This window comes from Oenanthe melanoleuca, chromosome 13, assembly GCF_029582105.1.
Source record: "Oenanthe melanoleuca isolate GR-GAL-2019-014 chromosome 13, OMel1.0, whole genome shotgun sequence".
Taxonomy (NCBI): domain Eukaryota; kingdom Metazoa; phylum Chordata; class Aves; order Passeriformes; family Muscicapidae; genus Oenanthe; species Oenanthe melanoleuca.
In genome coordinates, this window is record NC_079347.1 from 14,297,179 (window position 1) to 14,317,654 (window position 20,476).

A 20,476-nucleotide genomic window follows, 5' to 3' on the forward strand; every position below is an offset into this window, starting at 1 on the left:
GACGCCACTGCGCGTTCTCTCGCGAGAAGACGGGACGGGAAGAAGTCCCGGCCGAGCCGGGCCCGAGCCCGCGGGGAGCGCGCGGGCCTGAGGGGACAGGGACAGCCTGAGGGGACAGGGACAGCCTGAGGGGACAGCGCTGGCTCAGGGACAGGGACAGGGCCGGCATGAGGGGACAGGGCTGGCTGAGGGACAGGAACAGGGCCCGACTGAGGGGACAGGGACAGGGCCGGCATGAGGGGACAGGGCTGGCTGAGGGACAGGAACAGGGCCGGCATGAGGGGACAGGGCCGGCCTGAGACGCCGCCAGCCCCGGCCCCTTGTGGAGCTGCCTTACCCTTCGCCCCCAAGGTGCTGCCCGGGCCCAGCGCGGAGCCCCGAGGCCCTGACCCGGGCAGGGCCCTCCTGGAGCACTTCAGTGGCCGCAGGGGTGACTGGCCTGTCCTGATCGAGCCTGTGGGCTTTTGGTGGTGGCCGCTCGCGGCCCTGGGAAGCACAATGCACGTTAAATGGCACTGAAAGCACCGCTGGCGGCACAGTGTCCCTGCTCCTTCCTGCTGCCCATGTGCCCAGGTCGGGTTGAGGGTCTGTGGTGCTGCCTCTGGACCATGGTGGGTTGTTCTTACTTTGCTGCCAGCCTTCTGTGAGAATTCAGCTTTTCTGGAGGCAGTAGCACAGAGTGTATTTTGAATTACTTTCTTCTCCTTCCCTATTTGTTATGAATAAAATAACCCACAAATTCATAAAATGGTTCTTTGGGTGGGGTTTTTTGTGGGATTTTTCTTTTTTTTGCCAACTACTTTGGTTCATTTTGTGGCTTCCTGCTCCTTTGTTTCCTGTTCATTTTGGGCACCCCTTGATTGCCAAATTCCAGACAGCCCTGCACAGCTCATTGATCCCATGGCAAGGCAACACACCCTTCATCCTGGCCACAGCACTGGAAAGACTCAAACACTAATCCCAAGCAGTCCTGGCTCTTAAAGCTAGTTCTGGGTTGGGGTAAAACTGCTTTTCTTCCAGCATTTTCTGCTTTCCTTTTGTATGGCCCAGCCAATGCCAGATCCCAGTTGGGCAAGCTGATCCCCACCACTGGAGGTGACACCACAGATTCCTTTTCTCTAGGAGATGCTCCTGTGGTGCCTGAGAGCAGGACAGCCCCTTGCTCAAACCTGACCAAGCAAACATCATGGCTGGGACCGTATTCCAGGGCACAAAAAGCTTCCCACCCCTTGGGAATATCTCTGGAACCAACTTTTTTCTGTTTCTGGGGCAATTTTCCAAGTATCCTCAAGTCAGAGCTCTAAGGAGTTCACGTCAGCCAAGAGGAAAGTAACCTTCTTTCTTGTATTCACAGGAGAAGTGTTAGATTTTTGTCCCCAGAAAGGGATTAAAAAAATGGTTTTGTTGTGGTTGTAGTATGAGGGATAATGATCATCTGCTGCTTGCTGCCAGCTGGATGCAAACTGCTCCATGAGATAAGAAATGGAAGCAGGAAAGTCATTTTCATAATGCTTTTCCACAAAGTAAGACCCAAGACATCCAGGAATGACATTCCATAGAATCTCAGAGTCACAGATTGGCTTGGGTTGGACAAGATCTTAAAGCCCATCCAGTTCCATCCTCTGCCCAGGGCAGGGACACCTTCCACTATCCCAGGCTGCTCCAAGCCTTGTCCAGCCTGGCTTTGGACACTTCAGGGATGAGGCAGCCACAGCTTTTCACACCCCCCCTTGCAGCATTTGAGGAGATTCCACCTGCAGCTCCCTCTCTTCTGTCTCCCTGGGCTGGAGCTGCTCCTGCAGACCTGTGGGTGTGGCTGTCCCCATCCTGGGGACACTGCTGTGCCCTGAGCTCCTAAAGGAGGAGCCATCCCATGCTAACATCTCCCAAACATCAGAGCATCACCAGAGGAGTTCTGAGTCTTGCCTTATCCTCAGGTGACTCCTGTTCTCCATGTGCCTTTCCTTCACCATCTCCCTCTCATGGGCTCTGCTCCTCAGGGTCGAGTTGCAGTGCTGTATTGGGGAAAAACTTCTTGAAGGGCTTAGGGAAAGGCACAAGAATTTAAATGAATAGAAATTTCCCAGCCAATCTGACTAAATCTTGTTATTCCAGACCTTGATAACTTATGAGGCCTTGGTTAGAAGGTGTGAAAAAGTCACTTTAAAGAAGGAAAAACACAACTGGGAAAGGAGAAACCTCCAATGTTTGGCACACACTGGTGGGCAAGATTCAAAGAAAAAAGAAAACTCCCAGAAAAAAGGACCAGGAGTAGCTTCTGTCTCAAAGGTGCTCTGCCCAGCAGCTCCACCCCAGTCATAGGATCATGGAATCATTTGGGTTGGAGGACCTGGAAGCTCATCATGTTCCAATGACAGCCTGTGACACCTCCAAAATGGGCAAAAATGGTTTTTCCACCCAACATGTAAGGGGGGGACTCAGTGCTACAGGACACTGCAGGTACTGGCAGCTGACAGACTCAGAAAGCACAGATTGATCCCCTGACATCTATTAAATTCAAACTCTCCTGGGAAAGTTCTGGGGCAGAATCTCAGTGGATGAGGGCATGCAGCACTCAGAGCAGCCCCACGATCCAGGGATGGAGGGATGCTCCATCCTGCCACCAGGATTCATTGCTGAGGGGCCCAGGCTGGGGTCAGGGTGAGGCAAAAGATCTCCCTGGAAAGGCATCGCATCCCTATGTGGGCAGCTCCCAAATCCTCGGGCCGGGACACCTCCCTGGCCCCACTGACTGCCACCTCCTTTGTCCCACCGCTGAATGCTTGGACAAGAAGGTTGTCCGAGGAGCATCTGGACAATGCTCTCAGGCACCAGCTGGGATGTCCTGTGCAGGGCCAGGAGCTGGACTTGATAATCTTTGTGGGTCCTTTCCAACTCAGGCCATTCCATGATGCTGTGGTCTGTAAAAGTGCTTGGCTCAGAGAGTGAGAGCCGATGTGTGCTTAGGAGCTTCAGGAAGCAGCTCTCCCACTGCCAGCAGATCTCGTGCAGCACACGGTGCCTCCCCACTGCACCAGAGTCTGGCCTGGTTCACACAGCCCAAGGCCACACTGAATATTGCAGAGCACTTTATTTTTTCTATTTTGTGGCAAAAAAAGCAGCCCTGTCACACGGGGCCTCTGAGGGACACTGCTGGTGCAACTGCAGCACTAAAAAACACCGACTGCAGCACTTTTAGTCAAGGGACCAAAGCCACTTCTGACACCAGGCTGGCACTGGAACCCCATCCCTGCAGGTATCCCTGGTGAAACCTGTCACTGGGCAGCCTGCCCTCTACATGAAGCCAGCAGCTCTACCTGCTTTCACAGAGCAATGGAAAAAAGGAATTAAAGGAAGTGCTGCTGCCATGCCCATCCTGCAGCAGAGCCAGCTCTGTCACACTGCTTCTGCTGCCTGCTCACAGCCCTTCACTCAAGGGATGCCAGGGAAAACACCCTGTTCCTGGCCTGGCTTTTGATTGGGGACGTGCTGCAGGTATCCAGCTTCTGTCTGGGGGCAGGTCTGGGCACCACAATATGAGAAAGATGTGAAGCTGTTGGAGCATCAAAGGAGGGACATGAGGATGGTGAAGGGCCCAGAGGGACCACACAAGAAGCAGCTGAGGGCACTTGGCCTGTCCAGCTGGAGCAGAGGAGAATGGGGTCAGATCTCCCCAGGGGTGCAGCTCCTCCTGAGGGGCAGCTCTGATCTCTTCACTCTGGTGACCAGGGACAGAACCCAAGGGATGGCTGGAGCTGTGTCAGGGGGATTTAGTCAGGATATCACGGAAAGGTTCTTCCCCCAGAGGATGGTCAGGCACTGAACAGGCTCCCCAGGGAATGGTCCCAGCCCCAGCCAGAGATCCAGGAGTGCTTGGACAGAGCAATCAGGCACAGGGTGGGATTGCTGGGGTGTCTGCAGGAATGGGAGTTGGACTAGATAATGCTTGTGTGTCCCTTCCAACCCAGGATATTCCATGACTCCTCCTGATCTCAGCAAGGGCTGCAGTGTTTGCAGGTTGCCTTGCTGAGGTTTTTTATGCATCTAAAATCTTCCAGAATAATGTGTGACTTCTTGTTCCCTCTGCTTGAGCAAACAGGGACAGAGAGAATGTCAATCAAGACACGATCTGGAAAAGCAAATCGTTGGCCAGAGGAAGGCCAGGGAGGACAATGAGGGCAGTTTCAATCCTCACAGGGAGACCTTGGAGCCCCTCCAGTGCCTAAAGGGGCTCCAGGAGAGTGGGAGAGGGGCTTTGGACAAGGGTCTGGAGTGACAGGATAAGGGGAAATGACTTCCCACTGCCAGAGATGAGTATTAGATGGGATATTGGGGAGAAATTCTTCCCTGTGAAGGTGGAGAGGCCCTGGCACAGGGTGCCCAGAGAAGCTGTGACTGCCCCACCCCTGAAAGTGTCCAAGGCCAGGTTGAATGGAGCATGGAGCAACCTGGGACAGTGGAAGGTGTCCCTGCCCACAGCAGATATTGGGAATGAGATGAACTTTAAGGTCCCTTTCCACCCCAACCATTCCATGGTTCCAAAATTCTATGAATTTTGAATTTGAAATTCTATGAAACCTCATTCCTGGAGTTTAGACTCATCTCTTGGTGTTCTGCTCCAAAGAGAAGTGAGACAGAAATACTGCAGGTGTTAGTGTGCTGAGGGTAGAACTGAAAGCCAGGCCAGGCTTTGTGGGCAGGAGAGCCACCAACTGCTTGGGGAGCTGCCAGAAGGTGTCTGGAGAGCCAGGCAGCCCATGCACCACACTGAAGAGCCAGCCAGGGCAGGTCAGTGGAGCCTGGCTGGAATGGGACAAGCTTTATCCCAGCACTGGAGGAGGAAGTGATTCACTTGATGTTTTAGCTTTGTGTTGACAAAGCAAACAACATATTGGCTGTACCCACAGCCCTCCCAGCGCTGGGAACGCTGGCCAGATGGTTTGCTGGGGTTTCTAAGGTACCACTGAAACAAGCAGGTCCTTGCCAGGCCCTTCTCACTCAGTGGGTTTGAGGGTGCTTGAGTTGTGTCCACAGAAGGGCAGGGGAGCACAGGTCTGAAGAGGAAGAGCTGGGGGGCTCAGCCTGAAGAAAAGGAGACTTGGAGGGACCTTCTCTCTCCACAGCTCCCTGACAGGAGGGGGAGGCTGGGTGGGGGTGGGCTCTGCTCTCAGGGAACAGGGACAGGACAAAGAGAAATGGCCTCAAGCCAGCACTACTAGAGGAGCTTTATGCTGGATATTAGGGAAAATCTCTTCACCCAAAAGGGTTGTCAAGCACTGGCCCAGGCTGCCCAGGGCAGTGGTGGAGTCTCCATTCCTGGAGGGATTTAAAAGACATGTGCACCTGGGGACTTGGGTTAGTGGTGGACTTGGCAGTTCTGGGAAAACAGTTGGACTGGATGACCTCAAGAGTCTTTTCCAACTTAAATGATTCTTTAGTTCTATAATTTTAATTAAAAGTGAACCATGGGCACGTCTGAAGCAAGATCCTTATGCTGTGAGCCTGTGACAGCCTCCAGACACCCTGGTAATGTGGGTCTGTGGGGACTGTCAGGGTCTCCTGGAACCAGGAGCATTCCTGGACAGAAAGCAATGGGACCCTGAGTGTGTTCTGGACAGGCACTCCCTTTCCCAGCCTGTATCTAGCTAGTTTGGCTCCACAGAGGCCATGGGTGACCATGCTAAGGGCTTTGTGGAAGGGAAGGTTCTCCCCCCATCCCTACAGCCCGTTTTCATGCCATTCCAGGTAGCTGGGTCCAACACATTTGATGTGAAATCCCTGATGGCAGTTCCTGTCTCGTCCATCAGGTGTCTGACAAGGATTGTTGGGAAGATTTGCTCCATCACTTTCCCAGGGTTAGAGGTGACATTGAGCATGCTATAGTTCACTTCCTCAAAGCTGGGGGTGAGGTTTCCTTCTCCCATTCACCAGAAACCTCCTGATTGCTACAATATTCCAAAGAGATCAGAGAGGAACCTGACCAGGGCATCATCCATCTCTCTCAGCATTCTTGAGTGCATCCCACCTGCTCCTATGGGTTCACCTATGTGTCCCCTAATCCATGTTCTTCCAGGATGGAAATTCCTCTCCACTGCTTGGGACAAGGAGCTGGAAGTCTTGAGGGCCTCACTGGCCACCAACATCCTGGTGCAGGAAGGCCCTGCTGTGTTGCCAGCACTCATGGGCACTGCTTCCCGACCTGGCATCTCCTGGAAATATGTGGAGTGGGAGCATTCCAGGGCTCTGTGAGTCACCTTCTGCTAGATGGAACTTGAGTCTGTTTGTCCCCTGGCAACCTGCTGAGTTGAATCGATGCAATCTTCGAAGTCTACTGCCCTTGACAGATTAAATCTCAATAAATTCTGGTTTCCTTCCTCATTCCAGTTCCTCTCAGACCGCGTCCTGGCATATTTGGGGCTTTCCAGGATGTGCAAGCTCATGGATATCGAAACCTGGAACAGCCACCAGAGCCTGGGTTTTCTGTGGGCAGAGAGCTCATGGATGCCCTGTGTGGGAGAGCTCTGGCACGCTACACGCTGCCTGCTGCTGCCAGATCTTCTTTCATTTTCACTTTCCTGCGTGCCTCTCCTGCAGCTCCGCCCGTGGCCCCTGCAGCCCGCACATCACAGAGGTCCGGGTGCGTGTCTGCAGCAGCCTCTGGAAGGAGCCCCAGCTGCCCGGACAGAAGGAACCGCAGCGCAGGAGCCGCGGGGCTGGCGGCCGGGAGCTGCTCCGGTGAGTGCGGCCAGAGCAGTGCAGCCCTGTGGCTGCGGAGCGCCCGGGCTGGCATCCTTTTGGGATGGGCTGCCCAGCCAGGCTGCGTCCTGCCGAGTCCATCGGGCACAGGGCACAGCCCCGAGGCGGGAAGCGCAGGGGAGCCTCCCCAAAGCAGGTCCGTGCGCTTTGGGGCGCTCAGTGAGTGCTGGGCGCACGCAGCCCCTGACCGCTCTCACCGCTCCTGCAGGGCTGCTGAGGACGAGCTGCTGCTGTGGGCTGGGCACACGCTGTGCTGCCGCTGTCCCGCCGCAGATGAGCCGGGAGCCGTGTCCGGGGCAGCGCTGCGCCCCGCGGATCCCGCGGATCCCGCAGCCCCGCGGCGGGCGGGCGCGGCGCGCCGTGTTCGTGCTGCTGGCGCTGTGCGCCGCGGCGCTGCTGCTCGCCGGACAGCCCCTGGTGCCCACCGCCCGCAGCCTCTCCTTCCACTTCGCCACCCTGCAGATCGGGGCGCTGCTCAAGGGCGCCTGCTACCTGGCCGAGGAGATCTTCCACCTGCACTCCCGGTGAGCCGGCGGGGCTGCCACCACCCTGGGGATGTGCTGGGGTTTGCTCCTGGTCTCGGTGCCCACAGCTGCCCTCTGTGACAATGATGTGCTGTGCCCAGCAGCACACACTGTCCTCTGTCACCCTCCTGTCCCTCTGATCTCTTGCTCCCTGTCCCACCCTCTCCCCCTTTCCCACCTGCCCAGCTCCCCTGTATGTCTGTGGATGTCTCCTCTCCATGGTAATTCCCTAGTGTGCCCTTTCCCTGGGGAGAAGACCTTGGGCCCCAGCCTTTCCCCACCACCCAGTGCAGGGCAGGGGCTGTTATCTCCCTTTGCTGTCCAGGGTGACATTCCATCTGCTCCCTCTGAGTCCCAGGGGTGCTGCAAGGGACCCAAGCCCTCTCCTGGCTGGGGGCACTGGGGTGTGCTGGGCAGGGTCCCACATGGCTCTGTAGTGCTCTGGAAGGTTGGTGGCACTGGCCAGGAGATGAGAGCAGCCCTGGCCATGGCTGCTGAGGGTGGTTGGCTGGCCACCACACCCTGGCCACCACACCTCCTGTGTCCCTCTCCCACCCAGGCACCATGGCAGCTTCTGGAGGGCCCTGAGCACCTGCTTCCCCCCAGGCTGGCATGGGCCCATGCTGCTCATCTGTGGCTCAGCCTATGTGGCTCTCTTTGGTGATGGGCAGCCACTTGGCCTCCACTTCATCCTGGCCAGCCTGTGCCAGCTCCTCATCCTTGCCTTGGGGCTCCAGGTAAGGTTCCCACACCTCCAGCCTGTCCAGCTGCCTAGGGAGCACTTCAGCTCTGGGTGGATGTGGAGGTATAGCCTGTAGATGACCTCTGCATGCCCAGCCCACCCAGAATGAGCCTGGTGGGAAGAACACTCTCAGCTCACACAACCACGGCCCCCCCGACAGGAAAAAAAGGCGTATTTTAAATCTGTCAGTCAAGCTGTTGCTTGAGAGTAAAGCAGAGCCTGTGTGCTCTCAATTATCAGTGTGGTGTGGGGGCAGAGGTGCCTGTGCAGCATTGGGAGGGCTCTGCTGTGCCCCAGCGGTGCTGGGAGGGTCACACAGGCTGCAGGAGGTGCTTCTATCAGGTGCCTGTGGGACAGGACACCCATCCCCACCCAAACACACACCCAGAGCTGGCAGAGGCCACTGGGAACCCACCATCAGGCACTGGGGTGCCTCCTCTGCCACACTGGAAGCACAGGTTGCACTAGGACACAATCCCAGTGGAAGGTGCAGCCAGGGAAATGCCTGGCTCGCTCCAGCCCCAGTTCCCTCCCCTGTAGGGGCTGTGGGGGCTGTCAGGGGCTCTGCCCCATTGCCCTGCATGGTGGAGGAAGGAGCTGGTGGGGTAACTCTCCAGATCTCCTTGGAGTTCTCCAATCCCTGTGGAGAACTGACTGTTGCTGGAGGGCACAGGTGGCTGCTGTCATCACCTGGTCTGTGTGTCCTTCCCTCCACAGAAGCCCTCAGCAGTGGAGATGTCTGAGATGTCTGAGAGGTCCAAGCAGAACGTCGCTCATGGGCTTGCCTGGTCCTATTATGTTGGGTACCTAAAAATAGTCCTGCCACGTACGTAGCTGTTTCCCTGCATTCTCATTCCTACAGACAGAAATAGCCCCTAATAACAATCCTTCCACTTTTACAGTGTTAGCAGGGAATGGGGAACAAGGCAGAATGCAGCTCTACCCACACCAGGCACCTCTGCCTGATGCTTTTTTCCATCAGGGCTGAAAAAGTCCATGGAGGAATTCAGCAGAGGCAATCCCAACCTGCTGGCATGCAGGAAGACCTGGAAGCTCCACATCTTGATCCCTCTGAGCTGTGATGTCTATGATGACCTGGAGAAAGCTGACAGCAATATCCAGTACATGACAGATCTCACTGAAACCACCCTGGCCCGAGCTGGCACCAAAAAGAGGGTCTACAAACACAGCCTCTATGCAATCAGGGATGAAGAAAACCAGGTATGCTGAGAGCAGCACTGGGAGCATCATCCCAAAAGTCTTGCTGGCCCCAGAAGTGGCTGTAAGGACAGGAGACTGTCACCTCTCCTGTTACATACTCCCAGCTTCCACCAGGCTTCCACAAGATGGAGAGATCCCATTCCTGCACCCCTTCCTGCTGGCTGCCTCCTCCCAGGCTCAGCTGCAGGGACGGTGGGCTTGTTCAACCCCTCCTGGAGCTGATTTAAGTCCAGAAAACAGTAGAAAACTGAGCAGATGTGTGCTACAGAGCATCACTTCCCATAGGATTCATGTTTCCTTGTGTTGTGAAGGGATGCTTGAAGATGTCTGTGAGTCATTATTTGACTCCCTTTTTTGCCCCAGTCACCCCTTTTCTAGGCTGGTGAGCCCTAAATCTCTCCATCTCACATTGTATTCATCTCCTCCCACATCTCCTGGCAGACTGGCCCCTGTCCCTTCCCCTGGGAGGAGGGAACACGCCGGTGCCATGGATGGAGACATTCCTGCTCTGGGGAAGCGCAGCTGGCTGCGGGTTTTTCCCACTGCTGCATGCTCTGATGCTGAGTTCCATCTGCCAGGCTCCTGCTGAGTCACTCTGCTTCCTGGAGCTCCAGCAGCCTGAGCCTGGACCTGGCCTTCCAGTAATATTTGCCCCTCAGCTTCCTGCCCAGTCGCTGACAGTGACGCAGAGCCCACGAAGGCACCTGCCCCAGGGCACAGCAGTAACTGCCTGCCAAGGCTGGGAACTTCCTGCTGCTCTGCATTTACCTGGCATCACACCCCTCCTCCTTCTAATTCACTCCATTACACTTTCCAGTTTACCCAGTGTAAGACTTACTGGTAACACTGCTCCCCCTTGGCGTGTTTATGGCTTTATCAGGTTTCTCCTTGTTTCTTTGCTCAGCCTCCCTCCAGCTGTGCCTCCTCCTTTCCTTGTTTATGTTTATGTTTATGCTCTGCCCCCCAGCTCTCTGTTAGGATGCTCAGACTCAGAATAATAGAATAATGGAATAGGCTGGGTTGGAAGGGACCCACAAAGATTAGCAAGTCCAATGCCTGGGCCTGCACAGACACCCCAACAATCCCACCCTGTGCTTGAGAGCATTGTCCAAGAGCTCCTGGAACTGTGTCAGCCTTGGGGCCATGGTCATCCCCAGGGGAGCCTGTTTGGTGCCCAGCACCCTCTAGGAGAAGGAGCTTTCCCTGATATCCAACCTAAACCTCCCCTGACACAGCTTCAGACATTCCCTGGGTCCTGTCCCTGGTCAAAGAGAACAAAGATTGGTGCTGTTCCTCCACTTTCCTTTCTATAGCAAAAAGCCACCAAGAAGGTGTGATTACAGGGAAGGGATGTCTCCTAGGGGACCAAAGTCCATGGGGAAGGTCAACTTCCAGGCTGCTCTTGGGAGCACTGACAAAGCCAGTGGCTGCCCCCCATGGGCAAAGGGAGCCCACCTGGCAGAGGGGACAGCTGGACCTGTCAGGCCAGCTGCTCTTTCCCTGCTCTGCACAAGGCAGGGGAACCCTGGGGCCAGACCCTGTTCCCAGTGTCCCCAGAGCAAGGCAAGGAGCCACCGAGAGGCCCTGAGTGCTCTGCCCAGTGCCAGGAGCTCCCAGCAGCCCTATGCCCAGTCCTGTGCCCATGTGTCCTTCCCTCCGTGCAGCTCTGGCACTGTGCTGTGGAATATGCCACCCCACTGCAGTCCCTCTACGCCATGTCCCAGGATGAGTGTGCTGCCTTCAGCCGCGAGGAGCGCCTGGAGCAGGCCAAGCTCTTCTACAGGACCTTGGAGGAGATCCTGAAAGGCTCCAAGGAGTGTGCAGACACCTACCGGCTCATTGCCTACGAGGGTGAGTGAGGGGAAGGCTTGGGGTGCCCGGGACAGGGGCTGTGCTCTCCCAGCCCCGAGTGACCTCGGATCAGTGTCTGCGCAGGGCTCGGCTGATGGCCCCAGCCAGGGGACCACGGTGGAGGAAGGGAGGGGCTGCATCCCCACATAGGAATGTCACTGAGCATGGCATCACTGGCTGGGTGAAGGAGGGCATTGACCCACTCTGCTCTGGGCTGGGGCGGCCTCACCTTGAGCCCTGGGGCAGGTCTGGGCACTGCAATATGAGAGAGATCTGAAGCTGTGAGGGAGTGTCCAAAAGAGGGACATGGGGATGGTGAAGGGCCCAGAGGAGCCCTGTCTAGCTGCAGTAGAGGAGAATGAGGTCAGATCTCCCCAGGGGCTGCAGCTCCTCCTGAGGGGCAGCTCTGATCTCTGCTCCCTGAGACCAGGGACAGGACCCAAGGGATGGCTGGAGCTGTGTCAGGGGGATTTAGTCAGGATACAGGGAAAGATTCCTCCCTCAGAGGCTGGTCAGGTACTGAACAGGCTCCCCAGGGAATGGTCCCAGCCCTAGCCAGAGCTCTAGGAGTGTTTGGACAATGCTCTGGGACACAGTGTCTGTGCAGGGCCAGGAGTTTCCCTGGATGATCCTTGTGGATTTTTTCCAACTCAGAGTATTCCATGATTCTGTAATTCTAAAGACTTCCTGCTGTGGGTCTGAGGAGCAGGGAAGGTGGTGGCAGCACTGGTTGTCCCAGCTGGAGTCCCCAAGGACTGAGACAAGCTGTCTACTGCAAGGATTAACAGCAGGCATGCAGGGGAAGCAGCAGCTCCCCTCACTGTTGATGTTCCTGGAAGAAGCTGCTGGGGCTGTCAAGCCCTCCCCAGCAGTGGGATGAGTGTGTGCTGGCTCAGTGCCATTCCTGCTGACAGGGGATGGGAGGGAGCGAGGCTTTCCCTCATTCCCATCATCTTTTCATCTCCCATCCCCTCACCTCCACCAGATGAAATCAGCATCTTGCTGTAATGAATGCTGGTTTTTTCAGAGGAAACTCAGCACTCTCCCTAATGGGGAGAAGCATTTCCATCCAGTGAGGCAGTTCCCATCACAAGCACTACTGGGAATCCAGCACACAGTGCCTGTAATTTTACACTCCTCCCTGCATTTTTTCCCTCGGCCATGCTGAAAGTGGGAAGTAAAAGCTGTATTTTGACTGTGCAAGAAATTCTGCATATTTTGGGGCATCTCACAGGGACTTTGCTCCCTGCCCAGAGCAGTGCCTCAGGACAACCAGTGAAGGAGGGTTTTGTCTTCCTTCTGTTCCAGAGCCAGAAGAAGCAGAGACCCACTTTTTGTCCAGAGAGATCGTGTGGCACTTGCGGCAGGAGCACCAGGAGGAGATCGCCGTGCTGGAGGGGAGCGACCCGCACAGCCCGTGCACGGCGCTGGACTCGGCAGAGCTCAACCTGCAGGTCAGCGTGTCAGACCTGCCACAGCCCCTGCGCACTGACGGCTTCTAACACCCAGCCCTCGCTGCTCCTCGGGGCTCAGGTCACCTTCCCCCAGCCCCTTCCTCTTGGAGCCTGTGCTGTCCATGGCTGTGACCCCCAGCTCCCGCCCAAACCTCCTGTGCAGCACGGTTACTGGAGAGCTGACTCAGCCCGCAGCCCTGTGACATGCTTCCCATTTTCTTTGTTATGTACAGCTCATACGTTCTTCTGTGGGTGTATTGGTTTTTTTTATCTGCTTTGATTTCTGTCATATAAAGCATTTTCATCTCCGGGACAAGTTGCAGTATCCTAAATTTTGGGCACAATGTGCAGCCTGCCCCATGTGGGATAGGAAAACGTTTTTCCCTCAGAGGGTGGTTGGGCACTGAACAGGCTCCCCCAGGGAATGGTCATGGCTCTAAGGCTGCCAGATCTCCAGGAGACTTGGATGATGCTCCCAGGCACAGGGTGGGATTGTTGGGGTGTCTTTGAAGCACAAGGAGTTGGACTGGATGGGTTGTGGGTTCCTTCCAATCCAGGACATTCCATGATTCTGTGATATGCTCTGGTGTTGGATTGGCTTTGGAAATGCCAGCCACAAGTGTGCCTGTGTGTGCTGGGACAAACACACCCAGCCCACGTGGCTGGACTCATGGAGCAGCTTCTGCAGGCACAAGGAGCATGGGCAGGACTTCAGGGGAGCCTCCAGCCTGACCAAAATTGTTGGTGGAGAGCAGGCTCACCCAGGATGGGAAGATGCTGGGCAGGTGCAGGCTGGAGCTGACACAACAGCCTTGCTCCTGCCCTTGGCTGCCCAGCTCCTTTTAGAATCATAGAACCCTGGAATCACTAAGGCTGGAAAAGCCCTCTAAAGTCATCGAGTCCAGCACTGCCAAGGCCATCACTAACCCATGTTCCCAGGTGCCACATCCATGTGTTTTTTAATATTTCCAGGGAGACTGACTGTCCTGCACAGCCCATTCCAATGCCTGACAACAATTTCAGTGAATAAATTCTTCCTGATGTCCAAACTGAACCTCCCCTGGGGCAGTTTGAGACTTTTTCCTCTGGTGCTGCCTCTTGTTCTCTGGGAGCAGAGCCCCACCTGGCTGTTAAGGAGTTGTAGAGATGGAGATGGTGCCACCTGAGCCTCATTTTCTCCAGGCTAAGGCCCCCCTCAGCTCCCTCAGCTGCTCCTCATCTTGTGCTCCAGACCTTTCCCCAGCTCCTCTGGACATGTTCCAGCCCCTCAATGTATTTCTTGTTGTGAGGGGCCCAGAACTGGACACAGAATTCCAGGTGCCTCACCTGGGCTATATATATAGGAGTCCACCTTTCATGCACGTGGGAGAACATGGTGGGAGATCTCTGCCCAGCTCCAGCCCAGTGATCTTTCAGGAAAGATTTGGCTGCATGTTAGTCCTGCTGGGATTGGGAATTGGAGCCCATTTCAGGATGGGTTCCAATTCAGTTCAGCAGTAAAACCTTAATCTGCAGCCTAATCTCTGGGTACTGCATCTGTGCAAAAATGGCAAAAACGGCAGATGAAAGGGCTGTGAAGGGAGGGTTGGGACAGCAAAGGCCACTGCAAAGAGGCAGCTGGTTTGCAGAGGTATCAGGAATCCTTGCCAAGGCCTCTGGGACGTGCCAAGTGCCTGGTGCTGAACTGACTGGAGAGGGAAGACAGCAGGTGAGGGACCTGGCAGGAGACACCCCGAGTGCAGGGAGCAGAGTGGGGGTCTGGCCCTGGGGCGTGGGCAGGACGTGGGTCCTGGTCACCTGAGCAGCGTTCCCAAGGGCACAGAGCAAATGCTGTGGGCACCTGCTGGGATGCAAGGGAAATGCTCAGGGCTGAGCTCAGCAGCATGGAGCAGCCAGCAGCAGCTGTGAGAGCAGCAAAGCCACTGCAGCCCCCGGGGGCTCACACCTTCAAACCCATCCTTGTGGGGCACAGCTCCGTGTCCTCCTGGATGCCCTGCTCCCTTCTCAGGTGGAAGCTCCTTATCTCAGCTATCACTGCAGGCAGGCTGGGCTGCAGATGCCGATAAGCTCAGGCCATATTAGAAGGGGACAGGTTGAAAGACAGGCACAAGCCCAGAGGAAATGTGACAGCACAGCCTTGTTCCAGCAGCAGCCGTGCTGCCAGCCAAAGGCTCAGCTCCTGCCACTGCTCAAGGGCACAGCCAGGGCCAAGGTGAAAGCCTTTGCTGGCAGCAGGAACCAGAGGCAGGGCTGGATCAGAGGCAGGGAAATCAAACCTCACAAGTGGCAGCTTGCTGCTAAGCTGGCAAACACAGAAAAACCAATTCCCCCTTGAGCTCTCCAACAGCACAAATAGCTCAGTTTTAGTGCTAATCACAGCATCCCACAGCAGGTCTGACTCAGACTCAGGACTCTCTGGCTTGGAGGCAGACCCATCCTGATCCATGGGGAGCAGCAATGCCACCACACCTCAGCAAGGTGAGCTGAGCAGGACCAGGGACCACCACAACCCAGCAGGTCCCAGGAGCAGCAGGGAGGGAGGTTCACAGCCAGGATCCTGCTGAGCAAGGCACAGAATGGCTGCATCCTCCCTCCAGCCACGGCTGGGGCCAGGGCTCAGCTTAGATGCAGCTAGGACAGGGTTTCTCCCAGCCCTCCCTCACATCCCAGCTGTTTTCCCATCAGAAATCCCAGGAACCAGCAGCAGTGCCCACTCATGCTGCTCCACACAGCACAGAGCCTCAGTGTGGAACCTCGGGGGGCTGAGTTCTCTCACAGATTCTCTGAGGGCGGGTGCTCAGCTTCCACCATGATCTACAAAAACTGATTCTCAACAAAACCCAGAATGGCTTGGGCTGGGAGGAACCTTAAAGCCCATCTCATTCCCACCCCCTGCCATTAGAGAGACATCTTCCATTATCCCAGGGTGCTCCAAGCCCTGTCCAACCTGGCCTTGGGCATTTCCAGGGATCCAGAGGCAGCCACAGCTTGTCTGGTCACCCTGTGCCAGGGCCTCCTCACCCTCACAGGGAACAATTCCTTTCCAGTAGCCAATATAAACCTACTCTCTGCCAGAGGCAGGCAATGGGTTCACCTCTGGAGGTGAGAGCAGTGACAGATCACAGGGCTCTGCTGCCCTCACATGTTTTTCACCAATACCCAGCCTTGCACTAAGTGGCACTTTTCAAGTGGAGTGATTGTGTTCCAAGAAAGGCCCTTGCGCTCACTCACATAGCTATTTTTTTTTTATTATTTTTTTTTATTTTATTCCTTTCATGAAATAAAAATCCAACTTGAAATGTGGCTGGTTTGAGAAAAATGTCAGGTTCACCAAGTCCACACCTGCCTCTGGATAAAGTCTGGAATCCTGCAAAGCAAGGAAACAACAGCTCAGCACTCAGCCTTCAGCAATAGTTGGACTTAAACTGGCTATTAATATTAATAACAATATTAATGCTTCTTCTTTAGGCTGCACCTGCCACTGCCTCCTGAGTCTCTTTCCTTTCTTTTCCCCAGTGCTCAGTGGGAGCAGTGTAATAAACACTGAGAATGTATCTAAATTAACTTGGAGAGCAGCAGCCCGACAGCCCAGAAGGCTTCACGGAGCTGCCTCTGTGCTGGCATAGTACCCACGAGAGTAACACACACATAACCCCCAGCACCACGGGCTTTAATTAAATTGTGCCAAGCACCTGAAACCAACATTCCCCTCAGCCTTGCCTGCAGTTCTGCAGTGCCTGTTTTCCAAGCTGGAACACAGCAGTCCTGGTTTCAGTGGCAACATCAGTGGCTGTGTCAGCTGGAGCGTGGCCCCAGCACAGCTCTGTGGGGCTTTGGGCTCACACAAGAGGTGGAACAGCCCCAGGCTGTGCCAGGGACTGGATATTCAGGAATATTTCTTCACTGAAAGGCTGGTCAAGCACTGTGACAGTGCTGGAGTCACCATCCCTGTGGGTGTGACCCTTGGGAGTCCGTAGCTTTTTAATGTTTTTTAGCTTGGCAGGGCTGCATTGGTCGGATTGGATGATCACAGAATCATTTAGGTTGGGAAAGAACTCCAAAGTCATTTTTGCTCTTTCCTTATTCTGTTATTTCTGGGAGTATATGTGGAAATTCCACCCTGGAGCTGAGGAGTGCCCATCAGAGTGTCTCCTCGAGGCTGAGTGAGCGATTTGCCCTAGGCACTGAGAAAGGTGAAAAGCATCAATGTCTGTTCAGTAATTATTATCTTTAATATCATACTAATTGATACTAAATATTTTATATATACTTTAATATCATACAGCTATTGATACTAAATATTGATTTAGTATCAGTATTGCTTCAAAAATATTGCACTGCTCTAGTAGCTAGAACTACCTTCACTGCGCAGTAAATAATTCTGAATAACTTTACAACGTAATCCTTACAATCATTAATTTAAATATTGTATTTATATAAATAATTTTGGGTTACCATCCTTAATCCTGAAGGGAGTAATATAAAAGCTCAATTGTACTGCTTCAGGCATAAAACACTGGCCAAGCCTGGGACTGGATCTGACTCCTCAGGGAGGAAGAGCCCTGGGAAGCTGCTGAGCTTGGGACCCCCATCCATCCTGCCCCCAGGGCAGGACGGTGGCTGGGTCCTGGAAGCCCTGACGGCGCTGAGGGGCGGCCATGAACTCTGTCAGCCCGCCCGGGGCAGGTGCCGGGGACCCGGTGCCCCTCACGGCCGCTGCGGGGCCGGTACCGAGCTAAAGCCGGGCCGCGCCTCAAGAGAAAACACCGCCCCCGCAATATGGCGCCGGCCGGCCGGCGTGAGGGAGCATGAGCTATCACGTGACTCCGCTCCACCAACCAGCGCCAGGTGCCGCCCCCGCGGCGGGAAGGGGCGCGCGGGAGGAGCCGCTGCCGCCGTGACAACCAATCAGCGGCGGCTTGGCGGCGGAGCTGTCACGTGCCCCCCCGCCAGCCAATCAGCGGCTGGCGGCGGCGGCGCCAAGATGGCGGACGATAAGGTGAGCGGGGAGGGCCGGGGCTGAGGAGCCGCCGGGCCTGTGGCGCGGCCGCGCCGGTTTCTCCCGCGAGGGGCGCGGGAATTACCTCAGTGTCTCCTGCAGGACTCGCTGCCTAAGCTGAAGGACCTCGCCTTCCTGAAGGGGCAGCTGGAGAGCCTGCAGCGCAGGGTGGAGGACGAGGTGCAGGCCGGCGTTGGGCAGGTAACGTGCGGGCTCGGGGCGGGCCGGCCGGCCGCCGCCTCTGAGTGGGACTGGTTGGGGGGAAAAACAAATCCCAGGGAAAAAACAACCCACAACTCAGCCCTGGGGCACGTCCTGTGTCGCCCCCCCCCCAACCCCCCGGCCGTGCCTCACTCCCTGTGCTCTCCCCTCAGGACGGATCGCTGCTGGCATCGCCCTTTCTCAAAGGCTTCCTGGCGGGATACCTGGTAGCTAAGCTCCGCTTCTCCGCCGTCCTGGGCTTCGTGGCCGGCACCTGCACGGGGATTTACGCTGCCCAGAACTACGCCGTGCCCAACGTTGAGAAGACGATTCGGGACTATGTGAATTCACTGAAAAAAGGTCGGGACTAGCAAGGAATAACCCGGAGGCAGCAGGGACTTCAGGAACGGTTCTCCTTAGGTAGCAGGCACAGAGCACCCCCAGGGCTCTGGGAGGCACATCACCTGCACCCTTCTTTTCCTTGGAAAAGGGCTTTGCACCACACCACTGCGACACGTCAGGGGGCTGGGATGGGTGTTAGTTCGGCATCATGGCAGCAGTGATCACTGCACTAACCCACAGCAGCTTGAGAGCACTGAGGGGCTGCCAGCTGCCTTTTCTCCTTACCCCTCCCTGTGCCCCTGTGGACTGAGGGGCTGGTGTGACCTGTGTGCCCTGCCACCCAGCCCACGGTGTGCCCTGGCAATGTGCTTTGTGTGGCTTCTCAGGACGGCTTGTAGCTCTCCTCCTAACGAGAGACAGCACCCTGCTCTCCTGCTGCATCACAAATGTTGCAGGGAACATCCTGCTTCAATCAGGCTCATTAAATTCTTGGTATTTGGTCTCTTCAGTGTTGCAGGGTGAGAGTCTGTCTGGCCTCCCTACACTGGCAGCAGCTCACTCATGCTGGAAATGGGAATGTTTGGGAATGCTGCTGGCTCTGCCAACAGGCTGCTCCAGAGGGGGCTGTGGGCACTGATGCTGCTGCTGTCTGTGGCCATCTATGGCTCTCACGCCCCCCTCCTGACCCTCTGCAAGGTGGACGGGGCCATGCCCTTCAGCTCCACGTCGGTGGTGCTGCTGGTGGAGCTGACCAAGCTGGCGCTGTCCCTGCTGTTCCTGCTGGCGCGGGCGCGGGAGCCGCTGGCAGCGGCGCTGTCCTGGCGCCACGCCGCGCCCTTCGCCCTCTCCGCCCTGCTCTACGCTGCCAACAACAACCTGGTGGTGCACATGCAGCTCTTCATGGACCCCAGCACCTTCCAGGTGCTCAGCAACCTGAAGATCGTCAGCACGGCGCTGCTGTACAGCCTGCTGCTGCGCCGGCGGCTGGGCGCGCGCCGCTGGCTGGCGCTGCTGCTGCTGCTGGCCGCGGGTGTCAGCTACAGCTGCGGGGGGCTGCGGGCGCGCGGCCAGCGCGGCGGGATGCGCCTGCACCTCACCCCCGCGGGGCTGCTGCTGCTCGCCGTCTACTGCCTCATCTCCGGCCTCTCTGCCGTCTACACCGAAGCCATCCTGAAGAGCCAGGCGCTGCCCCTCAGCCTCCAGAACATCTTCCTGTACTTCTTCGGGGTCCTGCTCAACCTGATGGGTTCCCTGTGGAGCGGCACGGAGGGAGGGTTCCTGGAGGGCTTCTCCCCATGGGTGCTGCTGGTCGTGCTCAGCCAGGCTCTGAACGGCCTCATCATGTCCGTGGTGATGAAGCACAGCAGCAACATCACCAGGCTCTTTGTCATCTCCTGCTCCATCCTGGTCAACGCTCTCCTCTCTGTTGCCCTGTTCAAGCTGCAGCTCACCCTCCTCTTCTTCATGGCCGTGGCGTGCATTGGCCTGGCTGTGCACCTGTACTATGGAGTCACATAATCACTGCCTTCCTCCCACGTGTCTGGGCAGCCCCAGCCCTTCCTCAGGGCTGGAATCATTGCTGGTGGGTACCTGCACAGCTCCAAGAATCCCCCCAAGGAGTGCTCTGGGGGAGAGCAGCCTGTCCCTATTTCCACAGGGAATCTGCGCTCTGCTCCAGTCTATCCAGGCTCTGTGCCATGAAGTTCCCATTGGGATCAAGCATGTGCAGCCTTAGGGAGGCTCCTGAGCCCTTATGCATGTCTCATAGCCTCAGGATGTGCCAGGGGAGGTTCAAGTTGGTCCTTAGGAGTAATTTCTTCACAGAAGGGTTGATTAAACATTGGAAGGGGCTGCCCAGGAAGGTGGTGCAGTCACCAGCACCGGAGGTGTTTAAGGACTGCACATGGCACTTAATGCCACGGTTTAGTTGGCAGGGTGATGTTGGGTTATAGGTTTGACTCTATGATCTCAGAGGTCTTTTCCCACCTACATGATTCTGGGACTCTGTCCCATATCCTCAAGCTGCTTCCTCACACCACAGTGGCCTGGGAATGCTCTGGCAGTAATTGGTCCTGCTGTACCTCCTGCCAGCCCAGCATGGGACTGGTGCTGTTTCAGCTCCCATGGATGCTGCTTGATCCCTTCCACTCCTGGTGCTGCTTCCCTGGGCCTCTCCCACCTCCACGGTTTTCCAGCCTAGCCCCTGCCTGGAGCCCTGCTGTCCACAGACCCCATGTCCCCTTCCTGGGCTCAGTATCTTTGCAGAGCAGACTGGGGCCTGTGGGAACTTTCACCTGCTCTCCAAAAGGGGGATGTCCCCCAAATTTGTACCAAGTTTCTGGGAGGCAGAGGCCACCCAGGGTATTAAAGCTGCCGTTCAACAGCA

The 20,476-nt window shown here is 56.1% G+C and overlaps 3 protein-coding genes across 4 annotated transcripts; all 3 read left to right on the forward strand.

Annotated features, from left to right (window-relative positions):
- The first annotated feature begins 6,419 nt into the window (after positions 1-6,419).
- On the forward strand, positions 6,420-12,843 carry STING1 (stimulator of interferon response cGAMP interactor 1). 2 transcript variants are annotated; one of them, XM_056502226.1, is made up of 7 exons: positions 6,420-6,735; positions 6,965-7,280; positions 7,840-8,017; positions 8,740-8,848; positions 9,005-9,243; positions 10,908-11,094; positions 12,403-12,843. In XM_056502226.1, the coding sequence occupies exons 1-7, from the start codon at positions 6,498-6,500 to the stop codon at positions 12,594-12,596; spliced, it is 1,461 nt and encodes a 486-aa protein (XP_056358201.1). In that variant the 5' UTR covers positions 6,420-6,497; the 3' UTR covers positions 12,597-12,843. The 2 variants fall into 2 exon arrangements, with proteins under 2 accessions (XP_056358201.1, XP_056358200.1); XM_056502225.1 differs by lacking the exon at positions 10,908-11,094 and having other exon boundaries at positions 6,435-6,735.
- A 4,610-nt stretch (positions 12,844-17,453) lies between these two features.
- Positions 17,454-18,598, forward strand: SLC35A4 (solute carrier family 35 member A4). Its single transcript, XM_056502512.1, has 3 exons — positions 17,454-17,547; positions 17,650-17,748; positions 17,922-18,598. The coding sequence occupies exons 1-3, from the start codon at positions 17,533-17,535 to the stop codon at positions 18,117-18,119; spliced, it is 312 nt and encodes a 103-aa protein (XP_056358487.1). The 5' UTR covers positions 17,454-17,532; the 3' UTR covers positions 18,120-18,598.
- Positions 18,599-18,651: 53 nt separating this feature from the next.
- Positions 18,652-20,476, forward strand: LOC130258808 (probable UDP-sugar transporter protein SLC35A4). Its single transcript, XM_056502511.1, has one exon. The coding sequence runs from the start codon at positions 18,652-18,654 to the stop codon at positions 19,606-19,608; it is 957 nt and encodes a 318-aa protein (XP_056358486.1). The 3' UTR covers positions 19,609-20,476.